Source organism: Anser cygnoides, chromosome 26 (assembly GCF_040182565.1).
Source record: "Anser cygnoides isolate HZ-2024a breed goose chromosome 26, Taihu_goose_T2T_genome, whole genome shotgun sequence".
NCBI lineage: Eukaryota > Metazoa > Chordata > Aves > Anseriformes > Anatidae > Anser > Anser cygnoides.
The window spans coordinates 221,338-239,465 of record NC_089898.1 but is presented as its reverse complement, the minus strand read 5'-3'; the positions used below and the strand labels follow the sequence as shown (position 1 = coordinate 239,465).

General features: G+C 39.0%; 1 protein-coding gene across 2 annotated transcripts in view; it reads right to left on the bottom strand.

Annotated features, from left to right (window-relative positions):
• KAT6A (lysine acetyltransferase 6A) overlaps positions 1 to 18,128 on the bottom strand; it is a 44,525-nt gene that overhangs the window by 24,737 nt on the left and 1,660 nt on the right. The window contains exons 2-6 of one of the 2 annotated variants that reach the window (XM_066983428.1): positions 17,688 to 17,737; positions 16,804 to 17,574; positions 1,243 to 1,351; positions 641 to 756; positions 308 to 389 (exon numbers count right to left, since the gene is read on the bottom strand). In XM_066983428.1, the coding sequence (XP_066839529.1) occupies positions 308 to 389; positions 641 to 756; positions 1,243 to 1,351; positions 16,804 to 17,406 (910 nt within the window). In that variant the 5' untranslated portion in view covers positions 17,407 to 17,574; positions 17,688 to 17,737. Of the gene's footprint in view, positions 1 to 307; positions 390 to 640; positions 757 to 1,242; positions 1,352 to 7,120; positions 7,298 to 16,803; positions 17,575 to 17,687; positions 17,738 to 18,128 lie in introns of those variants that run through there. The other variant, XM_013194425.3, reaches the window with a different exon arrangement.

Below are 18,128 nucleotides of genomic sequence, written 5' to 3'. Positions count from 1 at the left end.
TATTCATTCAATTTTAAGCTGATCACTTTAATCTGCAGGGATCACTTCTATTCCCTCAGATCTCAAAGGTTTTTTCAAAACCCTTCACAGATAATAATGTACCGGAAGCAAGAGACAGTGGAAAAACTGGATGTTCAGCTCTGCCCCTTTCCAGAGGAAATTTTACAGTCTCTAATACCTGAAAAGCAATGATGTAAATAGCAAGTTAAAAGTAGCTAAAAGAGAATAAAATATGCAGAAGCACTTTCTGCCCACTGATCTCTTCTATCACCACCTTAAATTACCCTTTTCATCACAAAGTTCTCACCTTTTGGCATCCTGGTAAGAGGGGGATCACAGCACTCCATGTGAAAGCCACGATCACAGGAGTCGCAAAATAGCATGTTATCCTGTTGAAGACAGATAGATTTAATCTCTCCTTAGATGCGCATCAAGTCCCCATTAATTTGTTGCCATCTGGGAGAACACGCACGTATTTCTCAACTACAAGACGTAAGGTATTTCACAGGTCTCAGAAAGACTACCAAACTTAAACAGAAGCTGCAGATACTTGACTCTAGAATTATTTTATTGCATATTTTAACAGAACATTCACAAGACTGATATTGTATTCATTCAGTCCATACTTTACTGTACTCACAGCATTTTTGCCCTGATCTCGACAGGAACTGCATGTTTTGCATTCAATACACTGCCATCTCAAGGCTTTCACTCGAACTGTCAGTTCTGGTGAGAACTTCAAACAGGATGGATGACCTACAGGAAAGCAAGAAAGTGATACCAACAAAAACATTCCACTGCTGCTAATGCTCACAGATAGCTCACGGTGATAACTGTTAATCACATAGTTCCGTGTAGAATTTTGGTGATCCAGATACACCTTTTTCAGATGCCTCTATTCCACTTATAACACAATAACCTAGAAAGCAAATGACATGCCCACATACAAAAGCCCACCAAGATAATTTTTCATGACTGAGTTCTGTTTTGTTGTAACATGATATAACTGGTAATTGTTACTACATTTTTAAAGCAACCTCCAGGAGTCAAATGAACTGTTTGTGTGTTAGGTTAACCCAAGCGTCTCCTCCTAGGACCATGAGATTCAGCTCAACTAAATGTACTATATGTCATGGATGCATACTCCTCATACATGCAGGTTAGTAGCAGTCACTACACTAAACTTTTCTGTCTCAGAAATTACTGTGGTTATTACTAGTAGCATCATAAGTCGTCACCTACCACTGTTGCCACAGTCGGCACAAGAGATGAGCTCTTCAGGTTTCTTCTCACGATTTTGCTCTTTTGTACCAAGGCAGAAACTGCAGATTGGAATTGGTTCAGCAACCGGCTAGGAGAGAAAAACAAACAATAAAACCACTGAGTATACCAAGGGAGCAAATTGTGTAATATGCAAAATCATGCAGGCATTATATCGCATGTGAATAGTATGCGATGCACACACTGTCTCTCAGATGCTAGTTGGTTCTCACAACAGAAAATACTGCATTAACAGTAACCTCAAGAGAAATTAGAACACCCAAAGACAAGAGAAATAATCCCAGGTACAAAGGAAAGAATAGAATTCCAGGACTAGAAGAAACTTGGAAAAACAAGGGCTGTAAATTAATTGAATGCAAAAATCAGAGTGTTGATGTCTTAATTTGTCACTAAATGAATAAACTATGAGGTGATGCACAAATAATCCTAGAACACAGTAGCCTTAAAAATTCCCATCGTGTATCCAGAAAGCTGGGGTGGAATTCTCAAAAGCGCTTGCAATATATTACCTGGGATAAAATATATTATGGAACTACTACAACTGTAGCACTATTAACGTGTATGAAAAATGAAAACAAAAGGAAATTACTGCGTAAAACATCATATAAATCTGCTGCTTAGCACTCAAAACCACAGACAAAAAGGTTTGTCCTCTCTGGAAAAGTTCAGGGGATTTAAATATTAGATAGGAAAAAAGTCATATTTAAGATGACAACAAATTAGCAAAATCACAGATGTTAACTAGTCAACAGTACATTTAACCTGAAATAAATACGTTTTTAAGCCAAAGGACTGACATTCTGTGACAGCCTCCTCAAAGAAGCAATGAATGCAATAAACTGATTGGTTTTAAAGTGACACTTGATCAACTAATACAAGGGAAAGGACAGCATTATCTCCAGTAATATTAACTGCTAGATTATGAAATTCTTTCTAATCCAATTCTGCACTTTCTAAGAAAATTCTGCGAGTTACAGCTATACAAAGCTTTTCTGAAAACTCGCTACAATCTTTTTTCATTCCATTGTTTTAAATGTGATTCTAGCACCCTTTTTTATTTTTGCATGCACACACAAATTAAAATTTGGCTTATATCATTGCTCCTAAAACTGTATCATGTTACTGTTTATATTTTCACACATCTTTTTCAAATTATATTATGCAACTAAACACAGATGTACTGTTAGTTAAAGTACATAAGTATCTGCCAAAAATACTTCAACGAATCTTTATCCTGGCTAAGCCAAAGCTACATCCAGAATAGGTCCTTGCAGAAATCAGGTTGGTTTATACTGCAGTAACACAGGAAGAAGTTTCAAGCTATGTTTACATTGGTGTACAGATCCAGGACACTTGGAGACTGAGCTGTGCTCCTCAAAATATCCACTAGATGGAAGCAATCAGAAGATGTTAGGAAAATCACTGTGTCAGAGCTAAGCCACACAACATGGAACTACACTTGGGAAGGACAGCCTAAGATTCCTCATCCTGAATGCAAGTGCTTATCCTAGCTTTCAGCTAAGTCCAGGAAGATATTTAAGCTTAAATTACTACGAAAACACCTGACCATCAACATATTTCAGTATGAAACGCATTCATAGGCTGAGTTAATTGAAGGATTACAGATTCTGCTCCTTCTGAGAAAGAGAGAAAACCAAACAACTACAGATAGCTGTGCAGTGCACAGAAACAATCTTCAAGTGGGAGGGGAAAACTGGCATCTTCCCTCCCACTGGAAGCCAGAAAGGATTTCTCCAGCCATAACCACCACAGTAACACTGGCCAGAGCCACCTGTGCAGGGACCCCTCATCATTGTTCAGATACAGAAGCAGCAGACTGTGTGCAAGTCTCTGTGCTCAGAACTGGACTCCGCATGCCAGTTCGATGTTTGCAGTCAGATTACTGGAGGGAAACTGCGTTAAGGGCCCGTGAGGGGCTTTCGGTTCTTTGGAACCAAGATTTCAGGAATCACTTTTGCCCTCTGAGAAATATTCTTGTTCATTTCTTTCCTGAACTGCAATCTCTTCCTCCTGAGAAGTACTTACAACCTCTTGGAACTGGTTGTTGTTATGAAGTAACCTTGATTTTTCCCGTAATAATAATAATCAGTTGTTGGGGGTGGGTTTTGTGGGTTTTATTCACATTTCAGTGCTACGCAAAGCACACTATTATTCCCATTTTCAGATAAGAACAGGTTCAGAGAAAGTTCCTTGAATACTGTCTAAGAGCAGAACAGCATCACAACTAGAGATGCAGCGATCCCCAGCCAGGTATCTGCTGGTCGTCTTGGAAAGAAATATCATGATCTTGATCCGCCACAAAGATGTAGTAGAGAGGTTTAGAAACCCCAGAACAACTTTGGCATGTATATTCATCTTTTATATTTGTCCAAATATCAGCAGTCAGTAAACAAACAAATCTCTTTAGCATCTTTTAAATAAAGGAAATTGTAACATCCACTGTAAGTGCAGTTTTGCCAGAAGTTGACTTAGTGAACATAAAGTTTCACATCCCAGAATCATGTTTCTCTCTCACCTCAGAAAAGTTTATTTCAGTCCCAGCACATGATAAATTTTCATACAGAATCTCCACTACATTGTAACAGTCCTTCAGACTGAAGGTAAAAATGAACATGCATTCTTTCTAATAGTGAATCTTTACTGTAATTGAAAAGTAGATAGCAACGATTTCCCTGCATCCGTGGTTAAAACATATTTGCTGACAAACAGTTTTCTGATTCCCAACTTAACTCTTAAGATCCTTCAGGATGTTAAAGTTGCCCTATCAAATGCTAAACTTCACATCTGGTATTAAAGCAATGAAGCAGAACAAAGGTTAAGAGCTATGACCAAAACATTCATATTACTCAGCATTCTTCTGTAGGCTTCGAAGTTACAAACTCAAAGCAGAAATAATTAAGACTGCCAAAGACACAAAAAGAACATGAGACCCAAAAAACCAGCACATCCTTGCTCTAACTACAGAAGAATTCCAGACGCTGTAATAGAAAAAACACTAAATGTGTTTGTTTTCTTTTAAACACAAGAGAAACAATATACTTTCAAAACTGAAATCTACATAAAACCTCAATCTAAATTGCTTACGTATCTCAAAAAAACATTTATAGCTTTAGTTCAAAGGGCTGTGAAATGATGAGTTAATTCACAGACTTGACGTAAGCCTAAGATACTACTCTGCAAATCTGGACGTACAGAATCATATTGGTAATTATAAATATTCAGAAGTGCTATCAGCATATAGTTTCAATTACTATTGAAATAGGGCGCTACAGCCCCTACGTTACATAGCTTGAAAACTGACTCCCCCACAAAGCATGAAAGGGAATTTCTTCCACAGCTCTGATGAACATCATAGCAGACGCCACAGAGTAAGACAAGTCACGTGAAAGACAACAAGAGAACTGCAAGGTTTTTGCTAGCAGTATTAGGTGTACACGGAAGATTCAGTGATAAATTATTATTGGGCAGCAAGTAAGAAATGTAAAGCAAAGAGACCACTGGACCACTGCCAAGAAATGGTGGGAAGAAACGCATGCCAAAAGGTTCCTAATAGGGAGCAAAAGAAAAAAGTGCAAATGATGCACAAAAAGGGATAAATATTTCCTATCTATTTTTGCTTTATATGCTGAAATATTACAGACGAATAGAATATTATGAACTACAAATTATTTTCAAGATGATCACGAGGATTGTAGCTAGATCTAGTACCTACATAAGAGCAGGATATGGAAATACTTTGCAAAGAACAGACAGTAAAATTATCCAAGAGTAGATAACCTAGGGAAATTAATATACTCAGAACTTAAGAATGACTGAGAAATGAGTTAGACACCACATACGTATTTTTAAGTGGGAGAAATATAAACAAAAGATAGCAAAATATTAATATGCAGCAACCTTTCTGATAACAGCAATAGCAGATGAACGTCGCCCAATGTGGCCTCGAGCACCCCTGCGGATGGGGCATCCACAGCTTCTCTGGGCAAATCTTAGAAGTGAATTAATTTTTTCCCCTGTACTTTTCCACAGACTGGAAGAGGACAAAGTATATACCATTCCACTGAAAAAACAAACACAGCTGGCCTCATTTAACAACAGCTATGCTAAATCATTTGTGAAAGCAACCTCCTAGCAAAGCTGGAACATTCACAGTTTTCAGGAAAGAAGTAAACTATGTCGCGTATCCTCTGTGGGAAGTTTGTGAGCAATTTATTTCCTAGAGAACTGTATAGGGCATCTGTACAGTCAGTCTAAGGTAGTTGCTCTCATCTCCTCTGGCCAGTATCTCTGCATACCCTGTTCGTTCCCAAAGTCCTTCAAATTTGGGTGCCCACCATAGTCACTGTCTAGCTTTGAATGAACCAGATCAAACACTAACCTTCACAGATTCAATGTTTCCTGCATTTACCACCTATGACAAGCTGCAAACACACTTACCCAGAGTTACAAAGCAAATCAGTTCGGGGGGGCAAGTGATGTTATTATTAGAATGTTATTATTAGAATGCAAAATGTTTTCAAAATGTTTTAGAATAATTGATTAAATTAGAATGATTTTGAATGGAGATAAGGCTGCTACTCCGCCAAAGCTTCTGTGTGAGACAGCACTATGCTAAGGATGGGGAGATCTCACTGCTGCTGTGTTTGTTCAGCAAAGAACATCCTGGCAAGTGAAAAACGCAAGCACACAATGAGAGTCGTGAAAATAAGGCTGGAAGCAGCCAGCTCAGTTTCATCCAGCAAATTTTTGGCAGACTTTCAACTCCTTCTGCTGTTTTTCTCACAAGAACATCTATCTCTGTGATGTCACCAGACTAAGCGAGGGAGGGAGCCAGAACAAACGAGGCTGACAGTGTCTTACAGGCTGCCAGCCTCTCAGCACACGTTGTTACTATACAAAGGATGTCTAGAAACCAAATGTGCTCTATGCAGACTGTATCCCCTCCTAAAGGCGACTTTGGAGAAGTGCTTACAAAAAAAACCCCAAACACTTCAGTTTTGGCCAATCCATCTGCTTTGTTGTCTTCTTAATTCAGGAAAATTGACTTAGGAAGCTACTCAAAATTGACAGAAAAGCCTCTATAGCATACTCTTCAGCCCACCCTGTCAGTGGTCATCATCAGTAACCTGAACACACTTCGCTTCCTGCAGACATTTCAGTACCATCAGACGCTCATTAGATACCCGGATTGTCTTTGCCCCCATCACACACGTGCTTGTTGCAGTGACTGTGGTTGGGATCAAGTAGGTGTGAAATTAAAGCCAGAGTTAAAGAAACACATACAGACCACATCAGTTCTCCAGAGAGAGAGAGAATCTGCCACAGCTAGTATTTACAGCACTGTCCCCACTACGGTGCACTCATTTCCTAGCTGAAAGTTACCATCTAGGAGTACTGACAGATGGCTTCTTAGAATTCATGCTAGGTCATGAGCTTTTGTTTGTTTGTGTCCTCGTTTTGGCTGGCATAGAGTTAATTTTCTTCCTAGTGGCTGGTATAGTGCTGTGTTTTGGATTTAGGATGAAAATAATGCTGATAACACGCGGATGTTTTAGTTGCTACTGAGCAGCGCTTACACAGACCCAGGGTGCTCTGTATTTCTTAGCAGCACCACCCTGCCAGAGAGCAGACTGGGGGTGCACAAGGAGCGGCGAGGGGACGCGGCTGGGACAGCTGGCCCAGGGCATGTCTCACACCACAGGGCATCACGCCCAACAATAAGCCATGGGGAAGTCGGCCAGGGGAGCGAGTGACCTGCTGCCTGCCAGGTTAAACCACCACAACAGTCTGTTTTAAACAAGTGAAAAACCATTATTACCAGGTACTTCAAGTATCTGAAGCTGTTGGAAAAGCCTGCCTCGAACACTGAAGCTGCTGGAAAGAGCAGATGAACCAGAAAAGCCAGAAGGAAAGTACGATGTGCACCATGTGAAGAAAGTGATTTCAAACATGAGGTAACATGTTTCAGTACGGAAGGCATCACAAAGCCCGGATTCTATTCCATGCCTTTTGGGTTGGTGACTGGAGAAGAAAGTCACTTTAGTTCTGTGCCCCTGAACAAAATCAGAACTGCTGGGTTTTTTTATATTACCACAGTAGTTTTACAGATAATGTTTTGGTGTTGTTGCCCTATACAGGGAAAAAACATAACTTGGGAAATACCGTTCAGTAATATCAACTTGTGGCAGCAGTGGGTTCAAGTTGCTTTTAGCCTGGTGAATCACTCAGCTTTCATCTTCCACCTCAGCGTTACCAAATCACAACTGTTAACGTCCTCTGCAGACAGTATGGTGTGAAAATCATGAACCAACTTACAGTAAAAACAGAAATTCCTTGAAGTACTCTACGTGCTCAAGAAAAAAAAAGCTAAATATATTGCCAGTCTTTCACGTGTCTATTAAAACAAGACATGTACGTATGTTTGCCTGTGTCAATGGATATTTTGTCTCCACTAAGCTGGGTCTCACTTAGAGAAGCGCATTTATATGGCAGAATACACAGCCTAAAACGTGAGACACCATTAAAATATGTGTAAGAGATAAAATTAAAATAAAAGTAGACGGTAGAAGTGACAAGTATGAAATACTGATCTCTTCATACGGGTCATTAAAAAAAACAACAATGGACATTCAAAACAAGTCTGCCCTTGTTTGGGGAAGGCCTGTTACAGAGTGAACATCAGCACAGCTGCTGAGAGTGAAGTGACATAACAGTAGTTAATAGCTTAGATATCAGTATGGCATACACAGGCTGAATTCTGTATGACATCTGTAAGTCTATGGGAACAAAAATATTGTGGATGCTAACTGAGGCTGACACTCAAACTGAAGAAAATGCTTTGCTGTTAGACACGCACCTAAGAAATTTATAAAATGTTATCTTGAAATATATAGACACTCCAGCATTAAGTAGCTGTACCGCAGCTAACAACTCCTCTAATTAGAGGATTAAAACAACTCAAGATTTGTACGCCAGTCAGCATCACGTGACAAGACTTCCTGCCTGCAAATTACTGAGGGGTGGGAAGAGAACCACTTACGGAGAGAGGCTCAAATTTCTTCATTGGCAGCCAGAACGGTACTCGTTTCAGTTGACTGTCTGATTCAGGAACCTGACGGTTCAGGTTCTCTTTACCCAAAGCTATCTTCTATAAGCTCTCTCACATACTTTGTCCCCATTTCCTAATTTTCAGGCAAGTAAAGAATGCCATAATCAGAACAACAGATGATTGTATCTCTCAATTTTAGATGAAAACTTGTATCTAAGATGTCATGGACTTCCACAACTGCAAAAGTGCAACACATGGCAACAGAATGGCAACCTGAAGTCTTAACTCCTCTCACAGAAGACAGTTTGCATCCCACAATACTTTGGTTTTCAAAGAAAATAAGAAACTTCATTATTGACTTTAATTTCTAACAGTAAGGAATTATTTTGGGGAATATACTTTTGTAAACACCAAAGTAATTTCTGTGCATAGAGTAAATAATTCCGTCTTTAGATACCATACGCTGCTTTCCTTCAACATTAGCTGCATCCTTAAAGGAGGGGAAAATAGTTTAGTTAGATAAAAAAAATAAATGCACCAACAGATATTTAAAGCAATGCAGCAGCCCACATAAACACACTAACAGAAAAAGTACAAAAGGAACTGTGAACAAGAACTCACAGAAATATCTGTCACGGTTGGTATTTGTAGTTTACTCAGGATACCCACACAACTGCAATTATGGGACCGACGCCTACTAATTTTTTGAAGCTCTACTGCCTTGAATACTAGACTGGAGGAAGAAACAAACAAACCCCGCTCTGCATATAACCCTGCACTACCAAAATCTTCATCTTACAACATTCCTCACAGTAAGATTTAACAAAGTCCCATGTTCTTGACCCACAGAACTCATTAGCATCAAACAGCATCATAGGCATTTACCTAAATACAATGAACTGACATAGACATTGATAATTAAAAGTTTTGGTGATTCGTAAATCTTCATAGAAACATATTTGAAAAGCTCAGTATTTTTAACCTGTAATTCGTCATTCATGCACAAGTCTGCACAGAAATCAACTTCAATATGAACTCAAAACAAGGAAATAGATTATCAATGGGATTTTGTTTGCTATGCATGAGCACTATTTTTGGATACCCTTCTTCCTCCCTTCTTTTCAATCTCACTACAAGTCCAGGTTTACCACAACAGCAGCAACAATGGAAAGACTGACAGATTCTTGGACAATGAAACTAGCAACGAGCTACAATTTCTCGTCCAACGCACAGAACAGTATTCGGGGGAAATGCAGGGAAATGCACTCACACAGCCAGAAAAAATGATGAGGATATAGAAGTTAAGCCAGATTTACGCAACAAATAAAGAAAAAATAAATAAATAGGTGAAACAAAGACTAACATGACTCATTAACTAATAATTTAACTAATAAATTAACTCATTAGAATAAGTTTAGTTTGCAACTCCTTAAAGAGGCAGTAGGAATAAAACAGAGCTACCCACCTACAGGACAGAGGTCAAGGGACTCAGCAACCTGCCACGTATAGGATTTGTTTACTAGATTTTCTGCTGATCGCCTATTTGTGCTCACTGTAAGAACACAGAACCCATATTTTGACTAAAATGATATGACTTCATTTAATATTTATAGCTTTTTCAGCTGTTTTTCCCTACCACCGCTGTAAGATAAAATTGCTGGGACACTAGGGGAAGGGCACAGAGAAAGTTAACTTCTGTCGTTTTCCCTGTTGTTTCTTTCCCCCTTACATAACACAGCTAACTCTGGAGTAAAGCTGTCGTTTATTTAGCTATGTTCTCCATCATCCACCCTCCCTGCCTGTCCATATTTTAAAGCTCTGTAGTAAAAAGGTTACTTCATTAACCAAACTTCAGAGATGTGTCTTTCCATATCTGTTAACAATCACCAGCACAGAAAGCACTAACAACAGGGATTCAGCCAACCTCATTCTATTTCGACAGGTACCCTATATTCAGCTGTGTCAGAGCACACCATTACAAACACCTCCTCCTCAGCAGCACCCCACCGAGGAACATACTCCATTACAACACCTAATGTCTTTCCACAGTCACAAACCTTCGCCTTTAAGTTACCAATGCTCCAAATTCTGCCAGACCACGTCTTGGTATCTTTCTGCACCATTTTGTCCTAAAGACATCGTCCCATAGCATCCGTGAGAGTAAGTTTCTGATATGTTTTATGTTTTTTCTATTATTATGAGCTACTTCACTTGTTCATTCATCAAGTTAATCAAGTTCAAGGTAATTTTTCAACACTTGGGTTTCCAGAGTTACAGAGTACAGACGGATGCCATCTGTTATCAACCACCATTTTTTAGCCAGAGCTAAAATCTTTGCTTCCAAGGAGCCAGCTGGGAGAGAGCAAATCCTAATCCTTCTCCAGCTGGGAGCAAAGCTTGAAGAGCACCTGTGGAGAACTAGGGTGAGCTCTCAAAATGTAATTACAGTGCCCTGGTTGCAGATCCTTTGTGTACTCCACCCAGAACAAACCAATCCACAAATAATTTCCTCACCGGTACTGGGACAGTTCTTTGCTTTAAGACATGGAATTAACAGGTATTAACCTAAAACCGGCACAATACAGCAACAGCTACTGTATGCTAAATGGCCGAAACAACTATGATGCCCTCAAAGCATATAAACTTTCTGAAAAGAAGCAATGTAAATACAGTGAGGGCACAAAAGGATCTAGAATTACTATTTGCAATAGAAAAAGCCTGAAGGATGCTGCACTTATAATAACCCCCCAGTTAAAATGATTGGTAAGTACCGGCATATAAATAGCAACACACAGCTAGGAGACAGACATGCCAAAGGGAACACGCAAGACAGCAGCAGAGGGAGTCTGTTCTAAATATTCCTCCTATTTTTCAGCTAGAGAAGTTCTCACCATTTTTTTCCTCCAGGAAACACTTGCAGAATGTTTTTATACTCTTAGCTGTACTGCAGGACAATATTTAGATATTTATCTACAGCCCTATCCAGTTTAAATGACATAGAAGGCCACTTCACAGTGTGAATGGAGATCAATTAATACCATAGTATTGTGGTAATATTGTACTAAATATTAAACAGTACTTGGTAATTGTAGCAACACCGCAAAAAAAAAAAAATCAAGCACAGACCACGCGAAGGGTAAATTTTATTCCTATTTAAGTTATTACTATTTTTGTTTACAGTGAGTGGATAAGCAGAATACACAGCGTAATGAAAATTACTTTGGCATTCTGGCAATAACAGCTTTAGCATTTCTCAAAAAGTGCTGCATTAATAAGGTAACAGATTACCTGTTTTTTTTGTTGTTGTTTGTTTTGTTTTTAAACACAAATACTACATTATGATCTCTTACACCTCCGTTAGTTTTTGACTGAACTTCGAATTCAGGCTGTGGCTGGGTTCCTCCTGCTAGCCATCATATTACACAAATTTAAAAACACTCTAAATGGTTTTAAAAGAAGATGGACACTGCAGTAAGTAGTGCCACAAAGCACCCTTTTTTTTTCTCCATCTTGATATCATGAGTGTATTCTTTTGTAGCAACTAAAGCGACTAGAAATTGTAGCTAACATGCTACGATTCCTATGTGTTACATAGATTACACTGTCTCCTGCTTTATGTCCTTGGAGTATTGGTATTTTACATGAAATGCCAAACTTTCTAAGATGAGATGCCTTTCATACCCATTTGCACAGTGCCAATGCAGTAAGACTTGAACTAGTAGGTAATAGATCCCTAGAGATAAAGGCTACCACACCAGCTAGAACCGTTCAGAAAGGCAACCCAGGACTTTCCAGACCAGCACAGGTTTAGCGAGCTCTTCTGTTTCAACACTGTCCATCAGCTAAAACAAACAAACACACCCCAAAACCAGCAGTTATCTGTTTCAAAGTTTCTGACCAAAAAAGACTCCTGAAGTACTGCAATCTCCCTGAAACATTCTGAAGATGCAGCACACAACCGCATGAGAAGTTTCTCGCTATTAAACATATAACACACATTTGATAGCCACACATAAGCATTAGACACTCTTTACTTTTCATGCTTCAAATGCACGAATAAAGTATATCAGATAAAGTGCCTATAAAAGAGACTAATCAGTCTTTATTGTCTGGCAAATGCAACCTTTTGCACTAAAGAGGAAGCAAAGAAATAAAGCTACTAGTGGCACCGAGAAAGCAAAGTTAGGGCAGATTGCAAGGCCAACTCAACATCGAGGCCTCTGCTGCCCTGCCCGCTCACAGCCGGGTGACGACAGAGGCGAGTGCTCTGCGCTGCCCCGTTACTTCACTCCAGGTTCCTTCCCCCCCTCCAGCTGCAGCTGAATTTCACAGCACTGAACATTAACTTACACCAACAATTTCATTTCATAGCAAGAAACCGGGCTACAAACGACATCAGTTGAGGAGCCAAACGCCCCTTGCTGTCTTTGCGTCGGCTGTGGTAACCTCTGGCAGAGCTGCCTGGAGTCAGTACAAAAAGAGATCAACTACCTACCATCCCAGCAGCACCTGCCCCAGCCACAAACAAAAGAATCACTAATCCAAGTCACAACCAAGCAGTGGTGAAATACCCCAGAAAGCTTCACCTAGATAATCCCTAAGAACTTTCTGCATGTTTTCTGTCAAGCCTTTCTATTCCCAAAGACATGTCAATACCCAGCATATGTTAAAGCAGTACCATTGTTTATGCCTTTTTTTTTTAAAACCTCCTCAGAAAAAGCATTTTTTAAAATAATAATTTACAGGAATTTTTAAGAAATAAAACTTACTCTGAACAAATGCTAGACACAGCAATTTTTCCTTAAGAAAAAACACTTCAAAGAGTAAAATCCTGTTTCAGTCTGCAAGTAGGCTAATTATACATGAAACAGAAGTGAGAAACTTTAAAGAAAATTTTCATGTATATTTAGTCAGAGCTTTACAGTAGAAGTCGCACTGTAACTGTGGGATTATGTAATTCAAAATTCAGCCTGTATAGTATCGCTTATTCCCTACAGATGTGAGAAGTCACTGATGGATAGCGGACTCAGTGCAGAATATTCTTTGCTCCACACTTGTCACCTCCTTGGTTAACCTAACGCGAGAGGCCTGACACCTCCCCACTTCCAGGTGTTCTGAGGGGATAGTGCTTACCGGGTACATAACCACGAGGCACACACTCAACGGTCTTCTCTTTCATTACAATTTCTGCATGAACTCCCTTTACTTCTAGGTATTGCAACAACTTGCCATCCAGCCTCTCTTACTTTTCTTTCCACAACAGCAGTAGGTACTGTGGATCTTACCAGTCTGGTACTGTTCGTAGGACAGGTGCCAAAGTCATTTCCAGTATTTAGTCCAAGATGTCCCAAGTAATACAATGCACATAATACAACTGCACATAAGTGCAATTCCCATTTTACCTTCTAAACTACGGGAATAGGAACAAAAAGAAAAGGCCCCTTCCATTAAGCTTGCATGTGAGTTGAGCCACATTCAGCACTTAAAACTGAAATTAAAGACAACTTTTTGTCAGCCGTTGTCACTAACAGATCAGCAAGCTTCAGCACTGAACTCTACCCATCAGCAAGTTTTGTTTTATTTGCTTGTTTTCAAGTAGTGTTTCTTAGGCCAAGGATATCAAAACTTTATTGTCAGCAGCATGTCATTACCACCTAGTGAACCATGGTAGCTTGCTGTATTTTTGCCTGAATGCTGTAATGAGGTATTCACAGAACACAGAAAGAAAGGCTTGAAAAAAAAGTAATATTTACTAAACAAACTTCTATAGAACTACTTAAACTTTTAAAATAAAATTAAAATGTCAGCTTTCATAGATCTCCCACCACGTAAGCATAATTTCATAATACACAGGAAAATATCCAGAACTGAACATTCACTGTTAGGCATCTTAACAAAGTGATGCTATCAAACACGGACAGTAAGCACTTGCAGCTGATAGGAAACTGTAATTTGAAATGAAACAAAGAAATATTTTACTTTTAAGGATTATAAATTTAGATCATATGAATACACAAAGAGTTCTTTAAAGGATGTTAAAGACCAAACAGTGCAAGGATAAAAGATAATGACAGTGAGTATGAGAAAGGTCATTAGGATTTCTCAGGTTTGGGAGGCCAAGGGTTTGTTCACATTGTTGCCATGACTGTTCTAAGAACCAGAGAAACAGGGCAGTGATATTCCTGAAGAATTTGGTCTACATAATTCCATGAAAGAAAACAAACAACCTCACCAGTCTCAAGAACCAAGTAAAAAAAATATTATACCATAGTAAGCCTTTTGCACATGCATAACCGGTTGAGATTTAATACAAGACAGAGTGCAGAAAAATTATCACATAGGGTCTGCATTAAGAAAGAAGTGTGTTAAAATTCCTGTAGAATACGAATGATCTTTTGGCTTCCTCTGACTTGCCAATTAATGCTGACAGAATTTACATAGATGTTTTAATACAGTATCTTCTAAATGACTCAAGAAACTAGTAAGAAAATCAACATGGTTTATACAGCGCAGAAATGGTACACGAAGAGCAGAAATCTAGGGTCTTATTTCAAAGACTAAAAAAAAAAAAGACCAGAATTTAACGAGGAAATCCCTTGCAAGATTTCCACTATAGTTACTGTTTAAAAGTTTACAGCACATAACACCTTCTATTGTTATTAACAACCCTTTTATTGTTCAAGCTACTCAGACCTGAGCAGGTAGAGAAGAAATAAGAAGCATACCTAACTGCCCCAAACACACATACCTATGTGCATGTTTATTTTTCTATGCACATGCACACACTAGAAATTGACACATATATTTCACCAAGGGACAGAAATGAACCCCAAACCAAATTCAATATTTATGGTAGCTCATGTTATCACTCACTACACCAATATGTCCTGTTCTAAGAAAAAAACAGGGAACACTTAATCTGAAAGAATATCAAATTGGTTCTGAGTTTTGGCACATCGCAAGACCGATTAGGCTGTGAAACACACAGTGTTAATAATAATAAGCACAGCTAATATTTTCCACTGTTACTACCACTCTCAATTCAGCTCCCACGTGTACCAGGCTTGTTTATAATCAGTTTTCATTACCGATTTTATTACGGATATAGTTGTAGTAGTACACAGGAAACAGATCTAGACAGAGTACTTAAGGAAGCTGCTGGAATTTTCAACATATTATTACTTAATCATACATTCCACCAGCACGCAACACAGCATGCTGACTAGCAAGTACTCCATCCACAGTAGAACTTGAACAGTTAAATGAAGACTTCTGAGAATCTTTACTGGTGATAAAGCAGATACTCAGATTTTTTAGGAGGAAGACTCCTACAGTAGTTTTACCTCTTCAAACCCTAAGAGATCATAAACAAGCCCTCTCACTGGAGAGTGAACCTAATTAGCAAAAAAAACCATGATCATCACACTCAAAAACCTCATCACTGAAGGTGACAACAAAAAAAATTCCCATCACTGATGATGAGTGTATCTATTATGTATAGAAAAAGTAAATTTCAAGTACTAGAAGTCCTGGAGATTTGTAGTACAAAGATATGAATTAGTGGCAAATTGATGTTCAATAAACAAAAGCAGACTTCAGTTTTACTCCACTCCCACGGCAGCGTAACAAGGACAGGAAAGATACTGACGGTATCAGTTTCACTCCAACAAACTTGATCTCGAGGTTGGAGTGGAGGGTCAAAGACCTTAAGCACGCAGAAGGATGGAAGAAAGTGGAAAAAGAAAGCATGAAAATAAAAGAAAACAACAGAAAAGTGCTTTGGTTTGGATAATGAACTACATTCAAGGATGGGCGTAAGGCACACAGAAGAGAGTGCAAGTCCACGATTGTTCATTACAACATTTCCTTCGCTCTCTACATCTTCTGATTTCACTCCTCATTTCAACTGCTATATCCTATGTACCTTCTCTTTATATTTCACAACAAAGCCGTATGGGGACAGAAACCAAGTTCTTCACTGCAAACACTTAAAGCCTCTATGACAGTATTAGGCAACAATTGCTCATCAGCACTTTGCAATGTTATCTGTATTCAGATAAGCAGCTGAATCAGTAAAATAAAAACGTGAAAATAAGATGATATTGTTTGCTTTGCAAATCCACTCTATCTTGAAAATAGGGGGCTTACTTCCTACGGTTCACTAACGTAACTGTATAGTAAGCCTGTCAGCATCCATTCAGCTCCGGTGTACCAAAACGTAAGAGGTAAAATCGCCGGTTTTTCGGTTGCAGTTTTCAGGTCCAACGTACAAATTATCACCTATTCAAGTTTCATAGATCATGCTCAGAAATTTGAACAGAGTAGGATCCTCAAAGCATATTCAGCATTTCAGCCTTACAAGATGCAAGTTAGACAAATCGACTTCAAATTGTGACTCTGCACTGACATATTTCATCAAATACACAAAGATGCTCGCGTAAATTGGGCCTTACCTTATCCTTTTCATGGGGAAGCAGACACACTGGAGGCAGACAGGAAAGAGACTCAAAACTCTCCTTCCCTTCAGCATTAGTGGTTGCTTTAGTGTTGAGTTGGTACAGAGGTCCATCTTTAAGGAGCCTACCATGGCCAACAGCACGTTTGACAGCTAATCGCAATTGCTGGTGAAAAACGGAGGCAGCGCTACCTCCAAATAATGCAGACACATCTTTCTGACCCTTCAGAAAGCGCTCAATGTTTTTCAAGGACGAGCCGCTAGACTCACCCAAGCCCTCAATTGCCCGTTTGATAAGTTTATTCCAGTCCACGTTTGGTTTACCATCCAACTTTCCATGGTTCCGGGGCTTTGGAAGTGCTATTCTCCCAGGATTATCAGGATCCTTGTAGGAGTTGAGACCCTTGTTGGAGACTTTTAAAATAGTTCCATCTTTAACACTCAACTCTAACTGTTCCAGAACAGTTTTGCGGTCCAAACCATGTGACGAAGACACTGCATTGCATATCCTCTCCTCTGAAGGACGCTGTTTTTGCTTCTTTACCTTTTTGATTGCCTCCAAAATCCACTCCGTATACAGCGGGTTGGCGAGTTTTACCATGGTGAAGAATTCTGTATATCCATAGAGTCGTTATCCTTTATCCCGATGCTGAACAAGTTTCACACGATGGGAAAACAGATTCTCGGATGATGGGAAACAGCTAACCATAGCATACACGTTTTCTGTTCTGAATTACTCCTCCTTTCTCAAACATTAATTGTTTTCACACTGCAGAGAGGAAAGCAAAACTATTAGAAATTTCCTCATTCTTTCCAACAAGTCCCAAAATAAATTCCAAGAATGTTTTTCCACAAAGATAGAAAGATTTCAACAAATCTCACCTCAGCTTCTGGCCTGCACACTCACAATCAGAAGAACCGTAACATTAAGCCTGGAAGAGAGCAAGAAGAGATATTTCCAATGAACCGTTAAAAAAAATAGCAGCCAACATTAATTCGTTACACACACTGCAGAGTTTTAATCCATTACTACAGTTCTGTTACACTGAAGTAATAATTAAGATTCTATCTTCGCTGCTAATGAAAAATGGTTTAACATTGCAATAACTAACTCCATACAACCCAGAGGAAAAAGTGTGCCCTTTTAATTTCAGTCCATAAGTTAGCATAAACTCTACAACAAGTTTTATATCACTGCTGAGCACAACCTACCTTAACATTAAAAAAAACACACAAGGATCTTACAAATATACAAATCACAAGCAAAAAAACACAATCAAAACCCAACCAAACAAAAGAAAACAAACCAGCAGCTCTCTTCAT